This window comes from Phalacrocorax carbo, chromosome 7 (assembly GCF_963921805.1).
Source record: "Phalacrocorax carbo chromosome 7, bPhaCar2.1, whole genome shotgun sequence".
In the NCBI taxonomy this organism is placed as follows: domain Eukaryota; kingdom Metazoa; phylum Chordata; class Aves; order Suliformes; family Phalacrocoracidae; genus Phalacrocorax; species Phalacrocorax carbo.
In genome coordinates, this window is record NC_087519.1 from 3,838,731 (window position 1) to 3,860,831 (window position 22,101).

The 22,101-nt window shown below is 40.4% G+C and overlaps 2 protein-coding genes across 4 annotated transcripts in view; one reads left to right on the forward strand and one right to left on the reverse strand.

The window, feature by feature from the left end:
• SPG21 (SPG21 abhydrolase domain containing, maspardin) overlaps positions 1 to 22,101 on the forward strand; it is a 60,065-nt gene that overhangs the window by 24,315 nt on the left and 13,649 nt on the right. The gene's annotated exons all lie outside the window — the stretch shown is intronic.
• Positions 471 to 21,547, reverse strand: CLPX (caseinolytic mitochondrial matrix peptidase chaperone subunit X). Of its 2 annotated transcripts, XM_064456085.1 has the most exons (14): positions 21,391 to 21,547; positions 17,189 to 17,349; positions 15,581 to 15,698; positions 10,448 to 10,602; positions 9,432 to 9,591; positions 8,172 to 8,213; positions 6,857 to 7,033; positions 5,830 to 5,994; positions 5,415 to 5,503; positions 4,757 to 4,921; positions 3,788 to 4,087; positions 3,209 to 3,301; positions 2,847 to 2,953; positions 471 to 1,714 (listed from the first exon to the last, which is right to left on the reverse strand). In XM_064456085.1, exons 1-14 carry the CDS (start codon positions 21,458 to 21,460, stop codon positions 1,624 to 1,626), a joined length of 1,893 nt encoding a protein of 630 aa, XP_064312155.1. In that variant the 5' UTR covers positions 21,461 to 21,547; the 3' UTR covers positions 471 to 1,623. The 2 variants fall into 2 exon arrangements, with proteins under 2 accessions (XP_064312155.1, XP_064312157.1); XM_064456087.1 differs by lacking the exon at positions 8,172 to 8,213.

The following is a 22,101-nucleotide window of genomic DNA, read 5'->3' on the forward strand; positions in this document are numbered from 1 at the left end:
ATTTAAAAAAGGGTTTGAATTAATTGAAGTAAAAGCAGTTATAAGGTTGTTTTTTTTTTTCCACTCTACAAAGAGGAAGGCGAGGATGCAGTTACAGATAGTTCGCCACAGATTCCCAGCGTGAGGGGACTAAGCTTCTCCCGGAAATACCCTCGACTCCCAGCGCAGCTTTTTCTGAACCATTAGGGGATCATTTAACCTGAAATCCTAAGGGAAGTATCTGTTGCATCTGGCTACAGGTGCACATCACGCTGCTTCTGGGTACGGACACAAATACGGCATAAAATTTACATGACAAAAATTAACAACAAAGAGGGTCAATGCAGCCACAGTAGCCTTTCCTAACACAGCCACTAGACTGAAAAGAACAATGGAAGTTTTATTTAAATAGCTTGAATTAAAATTTTCAAAAGGTGGGGGGGGGGGTGTCAAGTAAAACTTAAGCCCACATATCACCGAAGGACAAAACGAAGGTGTAAGCAATGATTTTAATTCCTGACACAAATCAAAAACATACAGGCCCTTTAGTGTTTTTACAAAGACTTTCCTAAAGGATCGAATTTCTTTTGGCGTAGAACAGAAGAGGGAGGGCTTCTCTGCTGTGAGGCTAAAAAAATCAAAGACAACACCACGAGATGCAATACTAGCATTGGAGCGTATAACTTAAAAAGCAGTGTGTCATCTCAATCGCTACCGGTTACATCAAAAATATTATACATTTACTTCTTTCATCTCTTAACATTATAAGATAGGTTTGGGCAAGTACCTGGCACCAAAAAACTGATGCATGATAGTTCCAATACGTTAAACAACATGTATTATATTAGAACATTAATAGTTATTAAAAATTTATGTCACCTTCTCATCCAAATGCAGATGGCTTACGGCTTCCTAGAAATCTTGTTTACCCTTCTGGAAAAATTAGCAAATTACAGACACTTCACCTTCTTTCCCAGTATTCAAGGTGACTGAAACTCTTACCGGAGAGGTGAAGGAAAGGGCATTATTTGATATTTTTCCAATTACTGTAACAAACTAGTGCCACATTTCAGCAAAATCTCCCAGCAGTGTCACAAAGCCTGTCCCAGTTCTTCCAAAATCCCCCCCCCACCCCCCCCGCAAGGGCTTCCTCCCCCACTAATGTAACAAGTCACTCCAGCACCCACCGGGTTTCAAACACCAGCAGAAACCTAACACTGACCTCAACAGAACCCCCTGAGAGTCGTATGAGGAGCCAAGAGTTTATTCACCCTCTACTAATTAATCTTGATTTCCCATTTGTAGAGTTACATTATTGTAAGATCTAACTATCCGCAGCACCCACATTGCCATTTTAACTGGAAAGAGCAATCCAGGTGCTGCCGTATTTGCTATACATTTTAATTGAACAAGTGAAATATACAATTCATAAGTGAACATTATGCCATCCAAGTCCACACAATGTCCATCCAATAAATCAATGCGATGTTGCAATAAGACGCACGATCGGATTTATCTAATAAAGTTCCTCATCACGCCTCATATCCAAGATGGATCCAATGCCTTTAGTATCAGAGTGAAGCCAGAGGCAATCGTAAGGAAATAACCGTGCGCGCTTTATGTGGGCGAGCATTCTGACAGTATTTAATGGTTTGCAGCGTCTGCTTGTCGAGGCCAGCCTTCTTCCTCAACACCAGAGTCATATTCTTCTTCAGATGAATCTTTAGTGGGAGCCCTATAATTAAAACGAACTGATCAGATACTTTAGAAATTGAGGAAAAGAACGGAGACAGTTTCCATAGCTTCTGGTAAACGTGCCACCTGCAAAGCGCCCCAGTGACAAATGTGCTGACATGCATCCATCCACTAAACAACCTTCTGATCCGGAAGCGGTGCTGAGCAGGTTTGCACCGCTACCAGCATGCGGTCTCCTTAATGGATTTCATTGGCTTTTCATTGTCAGTAAAGCCATTTGATTTAATTAGTAAATTTTAAATTTTCAGCAAGCACAGGTGCTGGTGCTCTACAGAATCACTCAAAGCAACCATTGCTGTCAGGGTAACGCCTTCCACTCCAGTCATTCCCTTTGAGACACTAGGTGTGCTGAGCCAAGCTGCAGGCACAGACACAGATGAGCTCAAAGCATGTACCCCCAAAAAATTGTCACAGGTAGAAACTAAGCCAGAGTCCCTAAATTTCAGGCCTGTGTTTCTAACCTGACCCATCCCCTCCCAACTCTACCCTTTGTTCAGTAAAATTAAGGTTTTTTTTAAATCCAGATTTGTCCAGCGCTTTCAGCGTCCCACCACGTCATTACCACAGTACAATCTTTACAACATTAAACTGATTCTTTGAAGAGTTCAGCAAATCAGTACATGTGCCCTTTGTGCCTCTCCACCGCTGCAAGAGCGATGGAGAAGAGAACAGCAGCAGCCTGGAGCTTGCTTTAAGAAAACAAAAAACCACCCCAACCACCTCAGTGGTAAAAAGCAGAAGGAGGAAGGAAAAACTGCAGTTTCAGAAATTTCAGTACAGTCACAATTAAACTTCTGATTTTTACTGTTAGCATATGATGCTTATAATTTACTTCTGTTTCTACAGGTATACACACACACACACAAAAGGCTTAAAGTAGCTTCATATATAAGTTTATTTTTAAGTAGAAATTTAAAAACTAAAGCAATACAAACCCAAAGTCTCTAGGACAGAATAGGCACTAATTCAGCTGTGTAAAGTGTACAGAGAATTGGATCCTTTTTAGGCTGTGTGCATGGTTTTGTGTTTATCTGCTTCCTCCTACAGCAAACACCAGAATACCTGTCTAGTGGTATTACTCATCTGTTCTGACACGTCCGTTATGGTTTTACCTAATGTATCCTGGCTCTTTTTTGCCTTCTACAACATCTTTGTCAACTTCCACGCATACAATGTCAGAATTGGGCACTTCAAACATGGGCTCCAGCAACAGCTTTTCCTACAAGAAAAGAGAGGGGAAAAAAAACATTTCTGTGTGCCCTCTTCTACACAGTAATATGGTCAGCAAGTGATTTTCAGAGCTAGAGAGTTTCCTTGGAAGAACCCTGAATTCCCACAGTTTTAGAAAGAGCCTTACTGTATCCATATAAGACCCAGAACTAAGTGAGGTTTTGACTGGAAGGTGTCACGATCAGGTCCGTACACACCAACATAGGTACATTCGTTTACTCAACATGAGAGCTAACGTACTCACCATTATAGATCGAAGACCTCTTGCACCAGTTTTTCTGTCCAGGGCCAGTCTGGCTATAGCCTTCAATGCATCTTCAGTTACATTTAATTCACACTATGTAGAGAAAAATGGTAAGTTTAGTTATTTATTCCATTTATAACTCAACAGTGTATTGAGTGCAGTAGTGCAAGTGTTACTGAAAATAACAAACAGTAGCAATTTACTTGTTACAGACCAGAACATTTAACACTGACGCTACATAAAGCATTGGCTACACTTTGTTTCTGACTAACATTACCAGTACTGACTATGTCCCTTTACCTGCAACTACTGTAAGTACCTCTGCAGTACAGGAAGTGGCTCTTGATGCCTGTTAGGCAAGGTCACAGGTGTTCACGTGAACGTAAACATGAAGAGCAGCTCAGCTGTTTCCAGATTGCTTGTCCCTCAAGGACAGTCATCCAATCTAAACCCATCAGGTTTTAACGAGTTAGCTTACTTTTTTCCGCTCGGGAAAAATTTCAGATTGATATTTTATATCGCTTTAACACTGTATTTATGAACAAGAATATTGAAGAGTCGCCAAATAAAAATTCAAACCTTATCCATGCTGAAAAGTGCCTGGTATTGGGGAACCACAGCATTTCGTGGCTCCGTAAGAATCCGTACAAGAGTCTTCTCATCTAGGCTGTGCAGAGGAACCACAACGGGCAAACGTCCCACAAACTCAGGAATCATGCCAAACTCAATGAGATCTCTGGCTTCCACATGACGCAGCAAGCGATCCTTTTCTTCAATATCTTCATGTGGATCGGACTCTCCACTTATATTAGCAAGATCAGCTGCTGCTGCAGCCCTTCTGCCTTTTCCCATATTAGCTGGTGTCCCAAATCCTAGATACTGCAAAACAAACATGTTATGCTTACAGAACTACAATACTTTTCTTTATGTACCTAAATTACTTTCCATGCACATTAAAAAAATCTGGAGTGACTGATTGTGTCTTACATATTAATTTGAGCTCAAAAAATTACTTATAGTAAAAATAGACCCCCTGCACACAATCAGACTGTGTTTGCTCAAACTATCTGAGTATTGACAGTCAAAGCTTTTTTCTACCGATATCCAAAGGCTTCCTCAGTTTGAGATTTGGTACACTCCAACTGAAAGAAATCCTATTATAAATCCTAAAAACAAAGTATGTGAATCGGTTCTAAGAGCCGCAAGACATGGTAACAACATAAGTTTACCACTGAAGCAGGGACAGCAAGTCTACCAACAGCTTTCAATCTCTCCCCCCCACGCTATTTTTTTTCGTATTTACACATGCTAAAAATGTCTCTGTGGCAGCAGTGACCACTGCAAGCTACCTAAGCCTACCAACAATAGGCTCATTCTTTGCTACCTTTCTTAGGCTTGACCTCAGGTTCCCACATAACAGATGGAAAACTACTGCTCTACAAACAAACTTAGAGGGTTTACAGATATAGCGAGACCTTTAGGGGTCAGAACTGTGAACAGTAATTAAAGTGATAATTTTTCAGTTCAGGTACAGCCTGATGCACTCACTTTTTCATTTTTCCTCCTGCTGATAATTCTGTCAAGACCATTAAAAGCACCAGAAGCTACAAAGAGGATGTTTGTGGTGTCAACCTGCACCGTTTCTCCACGTAGTTTACGAGAATTCTTTTCTGGAACATTTACTATTGTGCCTTCCAGTAATTTTAACAAGCCCTAAGAAGGAAAGAAGAAAAATAAGCAATATAAAATTCCACTGTGTAGCATCACAGAAGGTGGCACACCATACTGTGCTTACTTTCACAGATGTACTTATATTTGTTGCTCCCCCCTTATGCCTTTATGGTAACAGTAAGTGTCTGAACAAATCAATTTTCCATATGAGACAATCCCAGTTGCTTCAAGACTTTGGTCAAAATGGAAAATGTTATCTATTCTTGCCTACATTATGCAACTTGCTACCTGAATGGTGCAAAGATGTTTTTTCAATTGAATTGTTTCTATGAAGCAGTCTCGAGGTGCTTCTGAGATTTTTTTTTTTAAATGAAGAAAGTAAAAAGGGAAGAGGAGGGTTTCAAAGGGTAATAATTAAGGAATTAAAGAACTATGACTCCATACACTCCCATGCTATTTGATGCAAGATAGGATGATATGTAGACTTGATGGGCTGATCACTTATGAAGGAAAATCACTCTACAGAAGTACTTACTTGTTGAACACCTTCTCCTCCAACATCCCGTAACTGATGAATACCAGGAACGCTGCCAATCTTATCTACTTCATCCAGAAAAACAATTCCTGTAGTTGCAGAAAATGGATTTAAGGAAGACTCCACTTTTTCAGAGAAGCAAGAACTTACAGGGAAGAAAATAATTTAAGATAGCTGCCATCCTGTAGATTGCAAGTGTATGCAAACTTGTCCGACTATGGACAAGAACAAGAACTACAAGATATGTTTAGAGGTCTTTTCAGGTTTATTATTTCTGATTTAAAGGATTAAAATTCAGGTACATGAAACAGGAATATAAGTTACAGAAATACTGGTGGTCTCAACGTTCGGAACACTTAGGCAAGATTAATGCAGCCTATGAACAAACTTCAGGAAACGCACTGTAAGAGTTTACCTTGCTGAGCTTTTTCTACATTGTAGTTGGCATCTTGCAGGAGTTTTGCAATAACAGATTCAATGTCTTCCCCAACATAGCCAGCTTGAGTCAAGGTGGTACAATCACAGATAGCAAAAGGTACATCTAGGCATTTAGCTAGAGTCTGAGCCAGCAAGGTTTTACCTAATAACATAAAAACTGTATGTTATATCTGCCATATATGTCTCTAGAGCACACAAACTCAAATATTTACCATAGCATCATCATTCTCTCATTAGGCATTTTGAATTATGCCAGCATATTCATATCTTTTCCAAGGGAGCCAGTTTTCATACACAGGTTTTTCCTTTTGTTGGGCAAGCTGTATTCCTGAATTAGACTAATACTATGCATTTGATGCAGCTTGAAATGCACACAGTATCACAAATAAAACATCACACAATATATCAACCAAAATCCATGTACTTGCGTAGATTAAAGATTAAATAAACCAGTAGCCCTTTGCAGACACTCTGGGTGCAGCACAAAGTCCAATTGCTCCTCCTTTGAAGTTGGAGAAAAGCAAAATTAAAGTGTTATTTAGTGACTGTTCTCCCAAATAGTCTGCAAAATGCTATAACTTCAGCACCACCAGTCCCACTTCTCACAAACACACAAATACAACTTCTCTTTTAACTCCCCTGTAACTGATCTGTCCCAGAGGTGAAACAACACTAACCACAGCATCTCAACTTGCCATCTAAAGCACAGAAACTTCAAATGCATTTTATTTCAGCTTAGTGAAAGTTCCATCTTTTAATCAGTCAATAAATATAGGCATAAAAAAAGGAAAAAAAAAAAGAAAACCACCTGACTAGACCTCCTTCCTTTTCAAGGCGATTTAGCTCAGCTTGTTACCATGGCATGAAAGCACAAATTGCCAGTTTGGAATCCACAGTTTAGCTTTTTATACACCAAATTGGAGTAGTCACAAAAGAGGTAAATCACTCATTAACAATCAATTCTAAGAAAAATCTGACACCTATAAAAACACGCAGCTGTATACCTGATCCAGTTGGTCCAAGCAGCAAAATATTACTTTTTTCAAGTTTTATGTCATCATTGGGTGAATCTAGTACTTCTCCTCCCCGTTTTTCCTGAGGTATCTGCTGGTTCATTTGTTGCTGCATCGATGCTCCTAAAGCATTACCGTGTGGACTGATTCCAGCAATCTGCAGTAGTTCTGAAGGGAACAATAGCGGTACTGTTTGAGCACTGAGAAGGTCTGCCATTACCTTAAATACACAATAAAAGCTTGGTGGTTCCATTTTGTTCTGCAAACCTATAATTCTCTCTGTGCAGAAGTTTAGAGACAGGACCGCAACAGAAATATGGTGCAATTACAAAAACATCCATTCCAATCATACTTTTGCACAAGCGCATGTTTGCATACATAAAAACTTTCCAACGATACAGTGGATTATCTAAAAAATATTCCTCTGCATTAAAAACAAGGGCTAGAGAAATGTTCAGTCCTTACAAATTGACTCCTTTTAATGGTAACTTTTTTTTTTTTAACACATGAGAAGAAATAAACCCAAACTGTTGATCTCTGTGATGAGAAAGTACAAGAACTGGCATGTTATAACAATTACAAAAGCAATGCACAGGTCTACTCTCAAGACTTAAAGACTTGTCCTAGTTCCGGGTTACAGGGTTTGTCTCTACACATAGATATGGAGCTTGAGATGGATTTTTTTTTTCAGAGCATTAGTTCTAGTAGGCTTGCAGGGTAGAATACTGAAGATTAAGAAAACTGGTCTAAAGAGGTATAACTGGGATCACAAATTGATCTATGCTAGACTAAGGAAGCAGTTCAATAGCCAGTGACAGTTCCCGTGGACTGAAAATAAACATGACTGCCCTCACACAGATTAAAAAAAGGCATTCTGAGGTTCAAGGTGACAGTGCCTTTTAGGGGTACAAATACCCTGCAGAAAATAGTTGCCTAACTTCCCTTATCTACCTCCCATTGTATCTTGCGTGGCATTATTAACATAATCACCTCAGTTCTAAATTAAAAATAAAACAATTTCTACCTGTTCTATTGAGGACAACTCCAAAGACAGATAATTATTTAACCAACTTCATAAAAGGTATCTTTACATTTTACTTGCTTTCCACCTAGAACTAGATAAAGAGTAGATCCTAGTCACCTCTGTTAAAAATACGCCCAATGCCATCCATGAAATTTACTTGCAGAAGAAAAGGAAACAGAATTTGACCCGGCATTTCAGACTAGCCGTTACTGAAGACTATTCTACATTAACATCAGAAGAGTAGATATTGCAGAGGAGGACATGAGGAGAGAGTTCACTTACTTGTAAATCTGTACTCATCCTCCCGTCTTCTGATTTCTAATTCTAAGAGAGAGGATGAAAACAGTAATAAAAAATAAGTTTATAAAAGATCATAAATTCTCCACCTCTTGCCCTCTTCTGAATACATCTCATCACTGCATATGAATGTATTTCTAACAAGAAATCCCCACATGAATTAGTGTTCATTGCTGTCAAATTTAACCCAAAACTCAACTTGCATACTTTTCAAGTGACAGCAAGCTTCCTGCTACTTAAAACAGTAACAATCTATTACCTCTGATTTTCATTTTAAAATCATTCTAGAAGGGGAAAAAATACTATAATACAACTTTGTTTTGAAAAGGCTTCCTTAAACTCTCACATTTATATCCGAGTGTTACAATGTAGGACTTCACATATTTCAAAGTACTCTCCAATATACAAATTCCCTGCCAGTCCCTCCGGGTGTGCACCATTTTATCTCTCTGCGGAGGGTCAGGAATGCCTCTGTGCCAGGTACACAACTGCTCTCCTACCATTGCCAGAACAGTGCTACTAATGTTTCCCCCTCAGTTAAAATACTTCTTTACATAAATTCAAAAACCAAGGGAGATTTCTGAGCTTAGCATACTTTCTGTTGCAAGACAGAGTAAAATGCCTTTAAAAAATTAAAAAAAAAAAATCAAGGTACACTTTGAATCAGGGACAGTAACTTAATCCTATTTCTAAAAATAAATTAGATCAACATAGCTACACACTTACTCAGTAGCAAAAGTACTGCCAAGAGTAACTCCATCTACACCTGCCAGATATGGGACAATACTATGGTGACCAAGAGATGCTGCCAAGAGCAGCAAGCGAGGTTAGAAGGCGAGCTATTCGTCACATTACCTACGCAAAATACTGTCTTCATGATCTGCATTGTTGCTTGCAGATTAAGCAGCAGATTTACCGTTAGGCAGTAAATGAGATCAGAAAGAAAAGTTTAGGAGGCTCACTTTACAAATTAAAGGAAAATACCCGATAACATGCGTCAGTAAAAAATGCTCACCATGTAATACGGTAAGCAATACCGATGCCATCATAAACCTTCTGGATTACTGTTTAAATAAATCACAGAAGTTCACATGCAGTGGAAATTAAATTTAATAGAAATTTGTTTAGATCATTTCAGTTACAGAACACCTAGCGTCAAGGTAAAACCTCTCTCGGGTTTCTTAAGTTAGGGCCCTGAAGTGATAAGTCTTATTTGACCAGAAAAATACCAAACATCATACAAACCTCTTGGTGTTAAAGAAGTCTGCTTTTCAACTTCTGCTTGCTGTCTCAGGTTAGCTGGGATATTATTGTAGATTCTTTTGTAATGATTGTACACAGCAACTGAAAGCACCTTCTTGGCAAAACACTGACCAACAACATATTTGTCGAGGTAGTTATAAATCTGAAAAATAACTCAATCTTAGTAACACTTCTAGATCACCTTGCAGCAGAAAATGAAAAAATAGAACATTGTGCCAAAGATGAACTTTGGTCTAAACCAACCATCACAGAACTGAGAAACAAGCCCAACTTCTAAAATAAAACCTATATTTCTGTTGATAAGTTTACTTAAAAACATAGCACTTACACAATCACATTGTGTCAGTCAGTTTTCCCCTACTAATGTTTAAACCCATTGTCATTTTTACCCAAATTTGTAAGAGGAGCAGAAATTTCAAGAATATTTAGTGTTTTACAAGACCACCCAGGTAGACCACCCAGGAGCAGCATGCAGCTTCAGAAATCATTACAGTCCACTAGGAACTGAGAAACACAACAAGCTCCCTTGCTATTTGGGAGAGGGAAACCAAATGATTTAGGATGGGTCACTGCCAAAAGCTAATCAGCCGTGGTCCTCAACCAGGAACAGGCCAAATAAAAGGTTCAGCAACTACTGAGAGAAGCTGCTAACATTAGGGTGCTGAATACGAGGCCATAGCAGGAAACAAAAGATACCAGGGTTGGTGAAGGTTGAGGTTAGTCTCAGGGTCATATGGAGAAAATGAAGGTACTGGAATTCCGTCACAAGATGAAGCCAGAGGAAAACAAACCCAACTACTTTTATTGGATCTACTTGTTCCCTTTATCAGTGCTCTGTTGGGTCACACAGCTCTCAAAGGTTTAATCTTGAGCTAATCATCTTTCTTGTTTGTGGCTCTGTCACAGCAGACTGTTACACACCTGACACAGATTAAGAAGCAAAGCATTTCACCACACTGTAATACAAGGAAACATTGGGGTGAAATGAACAACCATACCTTTTTTGGTGGAGGCGGTGGCTTCTGCTGGAATGCCAATTTCACAGCTTCTGCTGCTGACTCGGGCTCTTTAATGATGCTCTTTTTTGTGTCTGCCTCTGATAGTACAACAAAAAAATGGTGACACTTTTCACACTTCACAAAACGGGTGGAAGCTGCAGAAAAAGTAAAATAAAACAGTAAGAGAAACAGCTTAGACAGCACCCATTCAACAGCCTGAGTCTGTCATAGACAGGACAAGCACCTGCAAGACAGTGCAGCCACCTCTGTGTTTACACAACACTTCCCTTTCATTCGCCTTAGAAGCTTTATAAGCCATTATTGGACTATGAAATCTGACACAGAGGGAATGCAATTTGCCCAAAAAGTCACAACACAGCAGCAACCAAACAAGGGATTAAAAAGCAAAAATCTACTTTGTACTTATTCAGTAGTGCTAAACTCAGAAGAGGAAACTGTGTCTCAGAGCGATGCAAAATTAATGAGGGCATCTAACTAAGCAGGAATTGTTCCTAACTTTCAAACTAGCATGCAAAAAAAAAAAGAAAATGTGGTTAGGGGCAGACTAAAGCATGGGGAAGCATTCTACAATATCAAAGACAGCATGCAGCAGGCTCAGGAGAGGACAGCTGTGGCAGCTCCCGCTCTCTGCATCCCACTGGCTGTGGAACACCATGGAGCACACTCGAGTCACCCAAAGGGCTCATCCCAACAAGAGGCAGCTGTGGTATGCAACAGCCGATCAGGACTCTGATGTTTTGAAAGATCTATTGCTTATTTATTTTTACTGTCAAGAATAGAACAAATTTATTTCAAATTCCAAAAGCCAAACCCTCCTACCACTGAATTTGTGGACCAGGTCTCAAGAAATCATGTTATCTCCAAAGACTGATTTCAAAAGCCTGCAAACTAGAACGTGCACTTTTTTTTTTCATTTGGAAAAGCAAAATTGAAATAATTAGACAGCAGAGAATAAATCTGTAATTCAAAATAGATCTTTTCTGACCATATCACTATGCTATTAAATGCAAATAACTTGCAACATGGCTGACTTAAATATTAGTACTGTAATAAATTAAAAGTAAAATAACTGTAGCAAAACAACCACAGGAAAAAATTCAATGTCAAATCTTCTGAAATCATCAAAAGTTTTTAGAAAACTGCTTGAACACCGTAGTAGCAGCTGATTTTATTAACAACATCTAGCAATAAACAAGCTGCTTATTTATCACCTGTTGCTGCCTTCCAGAAAGCTGGCATCAGCAAGAGAAATGGGTTTCTTTTTTTCAATATTAAACACACCTTATGACTGTGTAAGTAAGACCAGCAGATTTTAATGATGTAGCACATACTACCGTGACCATAACAGCTTTATTAACCCTACTCCAAAAAACAAAATTGTATAACAGCTGCAACGTCCTTCTGGCAACATTCCAAATTACTGTTATCTGCCTGATGGGCACGCAATGGAGAACCACTTGCACGCACCCACCCCGCTTAGATAACTATTATTTAGCAACAATATGGTAGGGAAAAAACCCCAAACTTTCTCCCAGTGCTCACTCAAAACACCTCTGATATTCTTAATGTCTACACTGCCATTAGGCTGTTGTCCTTCCTTATGCAATGCTAAGAGTCAGCTTTATTAGGATGGAATAGCCACGAGAATACTTGCCCCCTTTATAGATCCACAGGAATGGTTAAAAAATAGAAAATAAAGAGCAGGCTATAAGAATACTATTGTGCACCTTTCAAACATCATTCACTGAAAAAAACTACCACGCAGAGTACACTTTTATCAATTACTCCAAGCAGCACAGAGGAAGGTTATTATAGATCTTCCTAATTTTCAGCAAGACCGATAGGGTCCCTGGTTACAGAGAAGCTGTGATGTATGGGGTGCCTTGGGGAGATTTGGTTATCAACACACAGCTGTGACACTGGCCAGTTTCTATCATCTACACAGCAATGTGGAGCAAAGCGTCAATGAGAGTTTTAAAACAATTAAAAAAAATTGAGAAGTTTGCTCTGAAATGCAAGGAAATCAAGTTTAAGTACTGCTATCTCCCTAACACTGAGCATTCAAAATTGCAAGCATCTTTGCTATTCTTAAATACTGGCATGTTTTCATAGGTTCTTTTAGCAAACATATACAAGCACAGCAAAGGGCCTTCATGTCAAATTACCTCACCGTCATTAGGAAGTCTGCAAATATTTAGTGTGGTAAAACACAAGCCAAGTGTTGGTTTTGATACTGGCAACATTACCAGGGAGGCTGGATTTGCAACGAGATTTCTAAAGTCCGTACAAGCTGACCTTGCCAAAGAGAAAACGCCAGGTTTTCACAGTACATGCAGGAAGCCAAAACAATTGAAGGATTAACCTTAAAAATGCTTGTAGGGTTGAGATAATGGGCTACTATTAAACTGCTATAAGGTAAAAAGATATCAGGAAGAAGAGCAGGGAAGCTGCTTGCCCATGAAGTACATACAGTAGCAGGGAAGCCTTGCTTTGGAGGATGGGCACTAACCTGATGGCATCAGGTGGAGACAGTAAAAGCCATGGGTAGTTAAGGCTTCTTCAAGTGTCGATCAGCTTTAAAGCTATTGGATTTCACTCTACATCTGATGCTCAGCTCTTATTTCACTGATCGTAAAACTCTGCTCAGAGTCTCACAACCCAAAACAATATAGGAACTGTGGAGAAAGTGTGGCAAAGCAAAATTCCTCCTGGTTTGGATCATATTTTTCATTAACTATTAATTACTGGAAAACCATTGCCGAGCAAATACTTGTGCAAGATTCACGGACACAAAGTGAAGCCCCGTTACAAATTCACTCCACTGTCCAACCAGCCTGTCACACTGCCACTTATGGCAATTAATTTACTAATAAGCATGGCTTTTATTCAGTATTTTGTTTCCCTACTTCTCTCAAAAATGACTGAAAAGCCTAATACAAATGCTGACTGCATACTTTCTTTTGGCTTTAGATATCTACTTAGGGCTCTGCAGTTTGGTAATTCAAACCAGAATTGAGCAAATTCATTATTTTTCCTGACTAAGCAACATCAAAGCCCTATCTGAAAAATCAAGTTACACTATGCTTAGTACAACCTGCAACCCATTCATCTTGGGCAGAATGGAACAGGTTTTTTTTTTCCTTATTAGTTTTTGTTTTCTTTTGTAAAATCGTTTTTAAGTTAATTAGAACTTAGCTCTTCTGTTTTCCAGCCACTTTATATTCTACAGTTTGGCTGGGAAGCAGTGTGCTCAAATTAGCAGAATAAACAAGACAGGTCCAGAAAAAACTTAACCATGACTCACAAAAATTTCTCAGAAATTAGAGCAATTACAATCTGTGGTTTAATTTTTAAGTTACCAATTAACAGAAAACTGATGACTGCTGTTCTCAAGATGGACAAAAAAGCCTGCTCTACTCCATTATCTGGTGACACTGTGCTTAGTTTGAACTACCAACAGAGTTCATTTAAAGGCTGTAAAACCCTAAAGCCCGAGAATAGAACGTGCAAGGATGAGAAAAGTAGATAGACTCAATAATTCACATGCAGACTTCCTCACATTTTGATTTTCAAGCTTCTGACAGACCTGACCAGCTGCAACACTGTTTTTACAAGTAGAAAGTGGGTTGCAGCCCCAACCTGTTTACAGCACTTGTGCCATTCTGATGCTGCAACTCACATGTGGCATCACTACTTGTGAATTTGAAATTGCATATACCAGACGTCTTCTCCCATAATGTTAGTATCAACAAGTCCTCTTCCCAAAAAAGTTTTCAAACACACTTAAAGGTTCCTAGCAACACTGACTATATACTAAAGTCTGTTGCTGCTTTCCAGGGATACACAGTGGTTTTTCCACTCCAGGGCAATGCCTGAATGGTATTTCCACATAAAATCACAATCTCCTATAACAAGGGGAACAAACACACTAGTGAAGTGAGAGAGTTTCAAAATGTCTCTGCCTACTCATGAATCATCTGAGAAGGTAAATGAGGTTAAAAATCCTTCCACTGTTTTCAACCACACCTAGTCCAGGGAGAGGCCAACAAATTGAACACTACACAAGACTGTACTTCTAGTTCCATCAACTAGTGCCAGATTTTTCAGAAAACCTTGTTGACTATATTTTCAAACAAAAAAGGTCTTATTATTTCTGGGGAAAAAAAAGAAGTAGCTAAGGACCAATCCTTTTATCTAACTAATAAATACACTGTTATTATAGGATTGTTTTGTGATTCATGATGTTTGATCCTCTTTATTAAATAGTATTTTATACAAGTGGCAGCAAATAATAGCACATCCCCTCATTATTAACAACGGTTGAAAAAGTTTATGCTGACCTCGTCTTAAGCTTCTTCGTCCAACAAGCCTGATTATGACTCAACAGCTCTTCCTTGGGCCCCAGCAACTAACACTGGGTATTTGCTTTCTGACAACTATTTTCTAGGTTGGTCTCATTAGCACTGAAATAAGGAGAAATGTCTTCAAGTCTGACAGAACCTAAAGCATAACTGGCGCTAATTTGGAGTGTACTTCAAAAAAAGCAGCTATTGCTGCTGGTTGCCAGGCATCTGACACATTTTGGGTTTTCTATTTGGACTTTCCAGCCTCCTGTTTGGAATGTATTACAGATCCAGCTTCGCAGTAGAAGACCATTCTAGTAAGCCATCTGTCATATCCGAATTCCTCTGCTGGATAAGCACTTTGGTCATAGCACACGCAGGACTGAAGTTTATTTAGTAAATGAAGGACAGACATTACAAAGATACATACATATAAGTATATATTTACAAATAACAGGCAGAAAGAAATATCAGTAGTTAAACCAGTATTTGCTATGCTTCACATAACAAACCACTTTAAAACTGCATATTCACAGTTGCGGTCGGAATTCCGCTACCATATTCTGCTCCACCACACATCACAAGAGATTACACAAACACATCCAGAGACAATACATGCTTAAGCCAACGTGGCCAAACTAAGCACAACAAAATTTTTTGACATTGTGTAATCAGGTAGGCTAAAACTTCATTATCAGGGCTATGTTAGATCACAAATAAAGTCACATCTGCGTCTATTTAAAAAAAGGAAGTATTCATTAAAACTTACACACGAAGGTCTCCACGTGCGTGCACAAGTCACCACACTTCGGGCAGCGCAGCTGGTTCCCTCCTTTCCCAGAGCTTCCAGCGCTTGACTTTTTACCACCCCCCTCACCGACAGACTTCTAAAAAAGATTTCCAGACAATTAGCCCCAAGCAATGGAGCTGTTACATCAGGCATGCAGCAGTGCATTTATGGAATCCAGCAATGCGAATATTGCAACAGCTGAATGACAAAGTAACTATCATCAGGATTTTTTAAAGGCTTTGAAAACTTAGTACACCAGGATATAAACATTTTGAAGAGTACACACAGCCACATTTCCCAGGTCTGCCAGTTTTGAATGCCCATGGAAGAGGCATCCCGCACCTACATTAGAACTGCTTGACTGGCACTAGAACAATAACAAGCTAAACTATGTCAAGAATGTTTTAGTAGTATATTTCTATGTAATTTATTCTAACCCCAGAGAATAAAACAGATCATACTTATAGAGAAAGTAATTTCATTATCCCAACTGTGTTGATTCTAAGGGTTTCTGAAGCCACACCTCTTCTCACGTCCTTGACAGATGTAGCTATGCTGGCAGATGGCTGTAGGGCAGATATGGCCTATAAAACAAGCATCTCAGAAATTGGTTGGAAATATTTCTTACTTCTAAGGCAGAGTTCCCTGACAGAGACCTACTTATTTTCCTCCGTGTCACCCTGCTTAGTGGTCTCCAAGGTTAACATTTTTTAAATTTGTACCCATTCTATGCCTTTATACTTTGATTAACAATAAAAGCTATTTCAAGGAACAGCAAAGATCTCTCTTCCCTTTCATAAGGCAGTTCCCCATTTTTTTAAACCTTGCCTGCCTACACATTTCTCCTCGCAACCCTTCTCAAGAAATAAAGACTATTAGAATTTTGTATCATCTTTATTTTTTTAAAACGTTTAAGCTGAACCTTCAGAACACACTTGTGTCATCTGGACAGTTCCTCAGATGTCACAACATGCCATAACAAGGCAAAGTTATTGCCTGTGAACTCTCAAAATCTTATTTGCTGACTAAAGAGACTTTTATTCTCAGGTAATCATTTATCTGAAGAAGCTGTTTATTAACTATAATTAGAGAAAGACTAGGATGAAAATAGATTAGAGTTTACTAACAAGAATGAAGCTAGTCTCCTCACAAATTTGTCTTGCTTAATACAACTACCACATCAGTGCTGAAAATAAAAACATTTTAAAATGTACTTACTTTAAAAGGCCTACCTGGGAGTAGCAGGCTTTTGAAGGAGAATAGTTCTGATTACTACTCCTTCCTGAGATCCAGAAACCTGATGTGGATTTATAACGTCCTACAAAGTTTTCAAGTGTCCCTTTACCCTAGGCAAAGCAACTTATAGAACTGGGAAAAGCATTATGGGATGTTTAAAAGGTTTTTCTCCTAACAAATTCCCAATACAATTTATTTTTAATTCACTCTCAGTTGTGGCAATTTGAAGGATCAGAAGTGTCAAGAGTTAGCAATGATTTCAGGAAGATTTTAAGTAAAGAAAAAGATGTACTAAAATATTTAAGAAACACTTTATATAAACCATTGAAAAACCTAACATGTGGAGATTACCTTGCTTCCATCTCCAGAACCATCCTTGCTTGCACCATCCTTTGAAGCAAAATACGCTGGTGTTTCTGAAAAGTTTCTAAGAGGAATTCGTCTCAGGGAACAAGTTTCAAAAGTCCCAAGTTTTCCTAAAACAGGGATTCGTGTACGACCACAAGTAATACCTAAAAAATGAAAAAACGTGAAAGTTAAACATTAAAAATACTCTAGTTCTAATCCCGATGCCACCAAACCCCAGAATTTATTTATATTAAATGGAGCTCAAAGGTTTCAGCAACAGAACTCAACTCTGAGCATCCAAATTTCAGTTATCCAAAATAAATTCTCTTCACCACCTGAGGTTCACCTCACTAAAAGCTGCCTGGATTGTCCAGAAGTGACCCAGAAGTAATTCTATATTCTCTAACATCAGACAATTGTGAGAGTCCCATTGTGTCACGGAACAGGGAACATCCCAGTTACGGAACCGATCCTCAGCGTGATAAATACAATCGACATCCAGCACTTGTTGTGAAATAATTCAACCCCTGAAGAGAGACCTTTGAAGTGTCTCCTTATTACGCAAAAATTATCAAAGAAACATCTCGGACTCAGAGACTGCACGTCTGGATTTGGCTTTCTCTTGGTAACTCTACTAGAAATGAGTTTCCAGAAATTTGAGGTACTGCTGGGCAAAAAAAGTTGTCCTGAGGAAAACTGAAAGGTAGCTTCATATCTGGCACGTGCTGACAGACAGGCACAAGTAAATACAGTGTCATCTTAACTTGCTGAAATAGCTCATTGCCAACATGAAAAAAAAACCTCAGTGAGAAACTAAACAGCCTTCTCCTCCTCTTGCAACAGCGGGCAGGATTACATTTCATGGCTAGGTATGATGTGAACCAACATAGGTCATGCTTGCGATTTCAACATCTCTCATGCTTATGATTTCAACATCTCTCATCACAGGCAAGAGCCTGGAACCCGTATCTCATATCGCTTTCTCATTTAAAGTGGCAAATTTCACACTTACTCTCTGGTTTTGATAAGAGATCTGTGACTTACCAACAGAAAAGATATATAGCAACAACAATAATTAAAACTTTCTGATAATAGACGGTTTTACTGTTAGAGAGATGAGGGGGTCCTATAGAAAACTCCAAAAACTCTTCTAAGAGGAGAATAAAAACAGTAAGAATGGCAGGAGGAATACAGTTCATTTGCTCTGGAAGAGGTAACACTGAAAACTAACAGCTGGAATCTTAGTTGAAAGAGGATATTTAAGAAAATTCACCTTGCTACCATAACAAGGAAACAGAAAAATGAAGAAGAAAAGCATTATGGACAAGCCTAAATATACCAGGAAAACTCTCACAGGCCTCTACAAAGTCACAACCAACACAATGATGAGACCAAGACAAGATCTGAAGTTGTTTTATTAATTTTGTGCTTTCCAATTTTAAATTCCTCTCCTGAGTGCCACTGCAACACAGCAAGCTGCTTTAGATTACACAGGATAAACTATGAAAACATCACAGTTACCTTAAAAATACTGGCTCCCTTTCACAAGCAGTCCCATTCTCTCAACTGAATCTGCAGAGAGCTCTGAAGACTACGTGTGCCAAGTGCATTTGTCAGTAGAGAATAAGCTGTGGTGAGTGTTTACAATGCAAAAACTGGTCTGCATTAATTCCCTGTCTTGGGGACTTATTCCTCATAGATCATTCCTCTACTGAGGTTTGTTTTTCCACTTCTAAAGGGAACTGATAAGACCCCTTAATAAAATAAAAAGCCAAACCACCCGCCTCCCCTGAACAAAACCCTGAAGTCACACAATTCTCCTGCAATACAGGGAGATTTGGCCCGTGCAGAAAGGGTGAAGCACTAATACAGAACTCAAACATTTTACCACTAAGCGCTACACATGGACTAAAGATCACCGATTTTAATTCAAAGCACCTGTGTGACACCGAAAACGCACTGAAAACTGTACTGGATGAACTATGAAACCGTACGCAGTGTCAGTGCCAAGTTGGTAAGTGCCATGTTACCCACTGTGCCCATCTAGTGATGCAGAAACGCTGCAGCTGTGGGCCTTCACCTCCAGCATTTGACGAGACACTGGCAGCAGATCCAGGCTCGCCAGCAGCATTACACACATGCCATAATGCTTTTGTGGCTATTAAATTCACTCTTACAAAAGTTTTAGCTGGTCAGCCTGTTGGGAACATTAAACCCACCCTGCTACACAAGCCAAACTCTAAATGGTGTAGACAGGCCAAACCAGTGAGGAAAGAGAAAAATATTCATATTACTGCTACATCAGCTGTGGCTAAACAGAAAGAATCTTGTTCCTGTGCTTATCATGAGGTCTGAGTGATACTTCTTTGACAATGCATCATTGTACAATCAAAGAATAAAGCAGTAAGAAAGTTATCGTAACTACTTTCTTGCATAAATAAGCCCAGAGTCAGATTTTCAGGAGATACCAACATTCCAGTCCAATTCCCGGCAACTTTCAGTGAATGATTCAGATACTGATAAACATTCAAATATGCAACAGCTGGCTGGCACAGCAGTATTTGCTCACTCACAACTGGCAATCAGGGCTTGGGTGCTTTTTGAAAGGGTAAATTTAAAGGACATGTACATAACGTAAGAATGTTTGTAGCAGCAATGGCATCTATCCAGGGTGTTCGGCTTAGTGCGTTAAGAAATAACGGGAGGCTCCTTTACACCTTATTAACCTTTAATTAATCCTTGAGGAAAGAAATACTGACTTTTGGGCCAAGCTTCAAATATCTTGGAAGAATCTATTGCCCAAAGTGCCAGGAAAGCTGTGACAAAAGACAAGTCTCCTTTATCCCACGCAACACTTGACCGACTAGACTGATCCATGCACTCTGAATACTCTCAAGTTCGTACTAATCAGCAAGAGCAAAGCACCTGGCAGAAGACAATCTGTCACAACAGCAAAAATGCACCAAAATAAGTTGTTTTGTTTACCTACAGAACTTTCATGGAAAGCTGATGCATAAACAAACTTATTACTCTTTGTCTGTGGTTTAGTCTCATGTTCTTTTCCATATCCCTTCTAAATCTTAGTTCTGACAAAAAAAAACCACCCAAATTTTAAAAATACATAATTCTGAAGTTAATTTAGAATGTTCCTTGCTTTAAATTTTATTGTTTCAATGAGTTTACATGACACCAGACAGGCTGGAGCTGAAAGTACTCATTTAAACCTCTGAGCACAGGTGACACCAGACATGTAAATTCAAAGTCAACTGCAATGAGTTAACTCATATCTTGAAGGCAATAAATTATCTCTGACTCGTCAGGCTATTACTGAGGGTACGCTCACTCAAAACCTTGTTGCAAACACGGCAGCAGTAGAGACTTTCAGCAGTTTGGAGGTAGTCTGCCTTTCACTAAAAGCAGCGCGTGGTACGTCAGCTCTCAGTACCCGCAAAAACATGTTGAAAAGGACAAAAGTAGTAAAAGAAGTAACAACCTCCCTCTGCTTCAACTGCCAGTAAGTGGTTTGCAGAACCTCACCTTTCTACTGCATTGGAAATAATGACTTTTTGATAACCGAGCCCAAGCGTTTTTGAGAACTATTTCAAGTTTAGGCTGAAAAAAACCCCACAGTTTTAATCAGTCAGCTAATCAAGCTCATTTACCAGTACCGCAGGGTAACACACACTGGACAACTGCTACTGAAAATCGCTCTCGGTGAAGTCAAATCTATTCTCCCATTACATTTCACAAAAGATACTCCTGTGCGTGTTCATTTTCCAGAATTTTTTCCCGTGTAATACTTTCCCTTAATCCTACACGCCACCCGCCGCCCCCTCACACCACCCAGGGTGTCAGTAGCAAAAGATTAAAGGGGAAGAAAAAAAAAAAGAAAAAAAAAAAAAGGAAAGAAGAGGCCGAGGCAGCCAGCCGTTGCCAAAGCGAAGCCCTTATCGCGGCGCCGCAGCACGGAGCTCCCCGGGGCGCCGGGCTCCCCTCCCTGCTCCGGCGGTAGGCCGGGGCCCGCTCCTGGGAACCACCGGCGGGGCACGGACAGGTGACAGCCCCGCGGCGGCCGGGGGGAGGGGGTGGGGGGGTGTCCCTCTGAGGCGGCGGCGGGCGGAAGGGAAGGCCCGCGGGGCGGAGGGCCCGGCCCCGCCGGCGAGCGGCGCCAGGCCGGGCGGCGGCGAGGGGAGGACGGCGGTTACCTCTGCGAGCGGAGGGCAGCGTGGAGCCCAGCAGGCGGGCGGCGGCGGCGCAGCTGTGGCAGGCGGACATGGTGCGGCCGCGGGCCCGGCCCGCCGCCGACTAGGCCTCGCTGGCGGCGGTGCTACGCGCCCCACCCGCCCCGTAAACACCCCTGGCGCCGCCTCACTGGCGGCAGCGCGCCGCCGCTGCCCGCCGTCACGGCGCACGCCCCGCGGACTACCGCTCCCAGCGGGCAGCGCGCCGGGCGCCTCGCCCGCCGTGGCCCCGCCGGCCGCGCGGGGTCTCATGGGAGATGTAGTCCCGGGGGCGAGCAGCGGCCGGCGGGGCGCCGCGTTGCATCGTGGGAAATGTAGTCCGAGAGGCGGCGGCGGCTCCTCAGGGCCTCGCTGAGCCTCGCACATTCTCTCAGGCCATTCCCGCCTTTCAGTTCTGCTTCCTAAATACCACAGGAGAAATTTAGATCCCTTCGACACCAGAAATAACTTTTAAACACGCCTTTTGTGAAAAAATCAAACCAAAACAGCAGCTGAAAACTTTTAAGCAAAATGAAGCAGCTTTGGGAGAGAGATAGAAACAACGCCTTGCCTCACCAGGTGATCCTCAGGCAGGGAACATTATGCATAAATATACATATTGTCTAATTAAATGTATTATTTAGATGTATCTCATGGGGAACACACCTACAACTTCCAGGTGTCTATCAGTCTCTT

What these genes read in the sequence shown, in the direction of transcription:
- CLPX (XM_064456085.1), bottom strand. Translation starts at nt 21,460, where the DNA reads ATGTCCGCCTGCCACAGCTGCGCCGCCGCCGCCCGCCTGCTGGGCTCC. An exon ending in GCTGCCCTCCGCTCGCAGAG is followed by an intron (nt 17,350 to 21,390) that starts GTAACCGCCGTC and finishes TTCATTTTTTAG; the next exon opens with GTATTACTTGTGGTCGTACA. An exon ending in GACTTCTTTAACACCAAGAG is followed by an intron (nt 8,214 to 9,431) that starts GTTTGTATGATG and finishes CCTCTCTCTTAG; the next exon opens with AATTAGAAATCAGAAGACGG.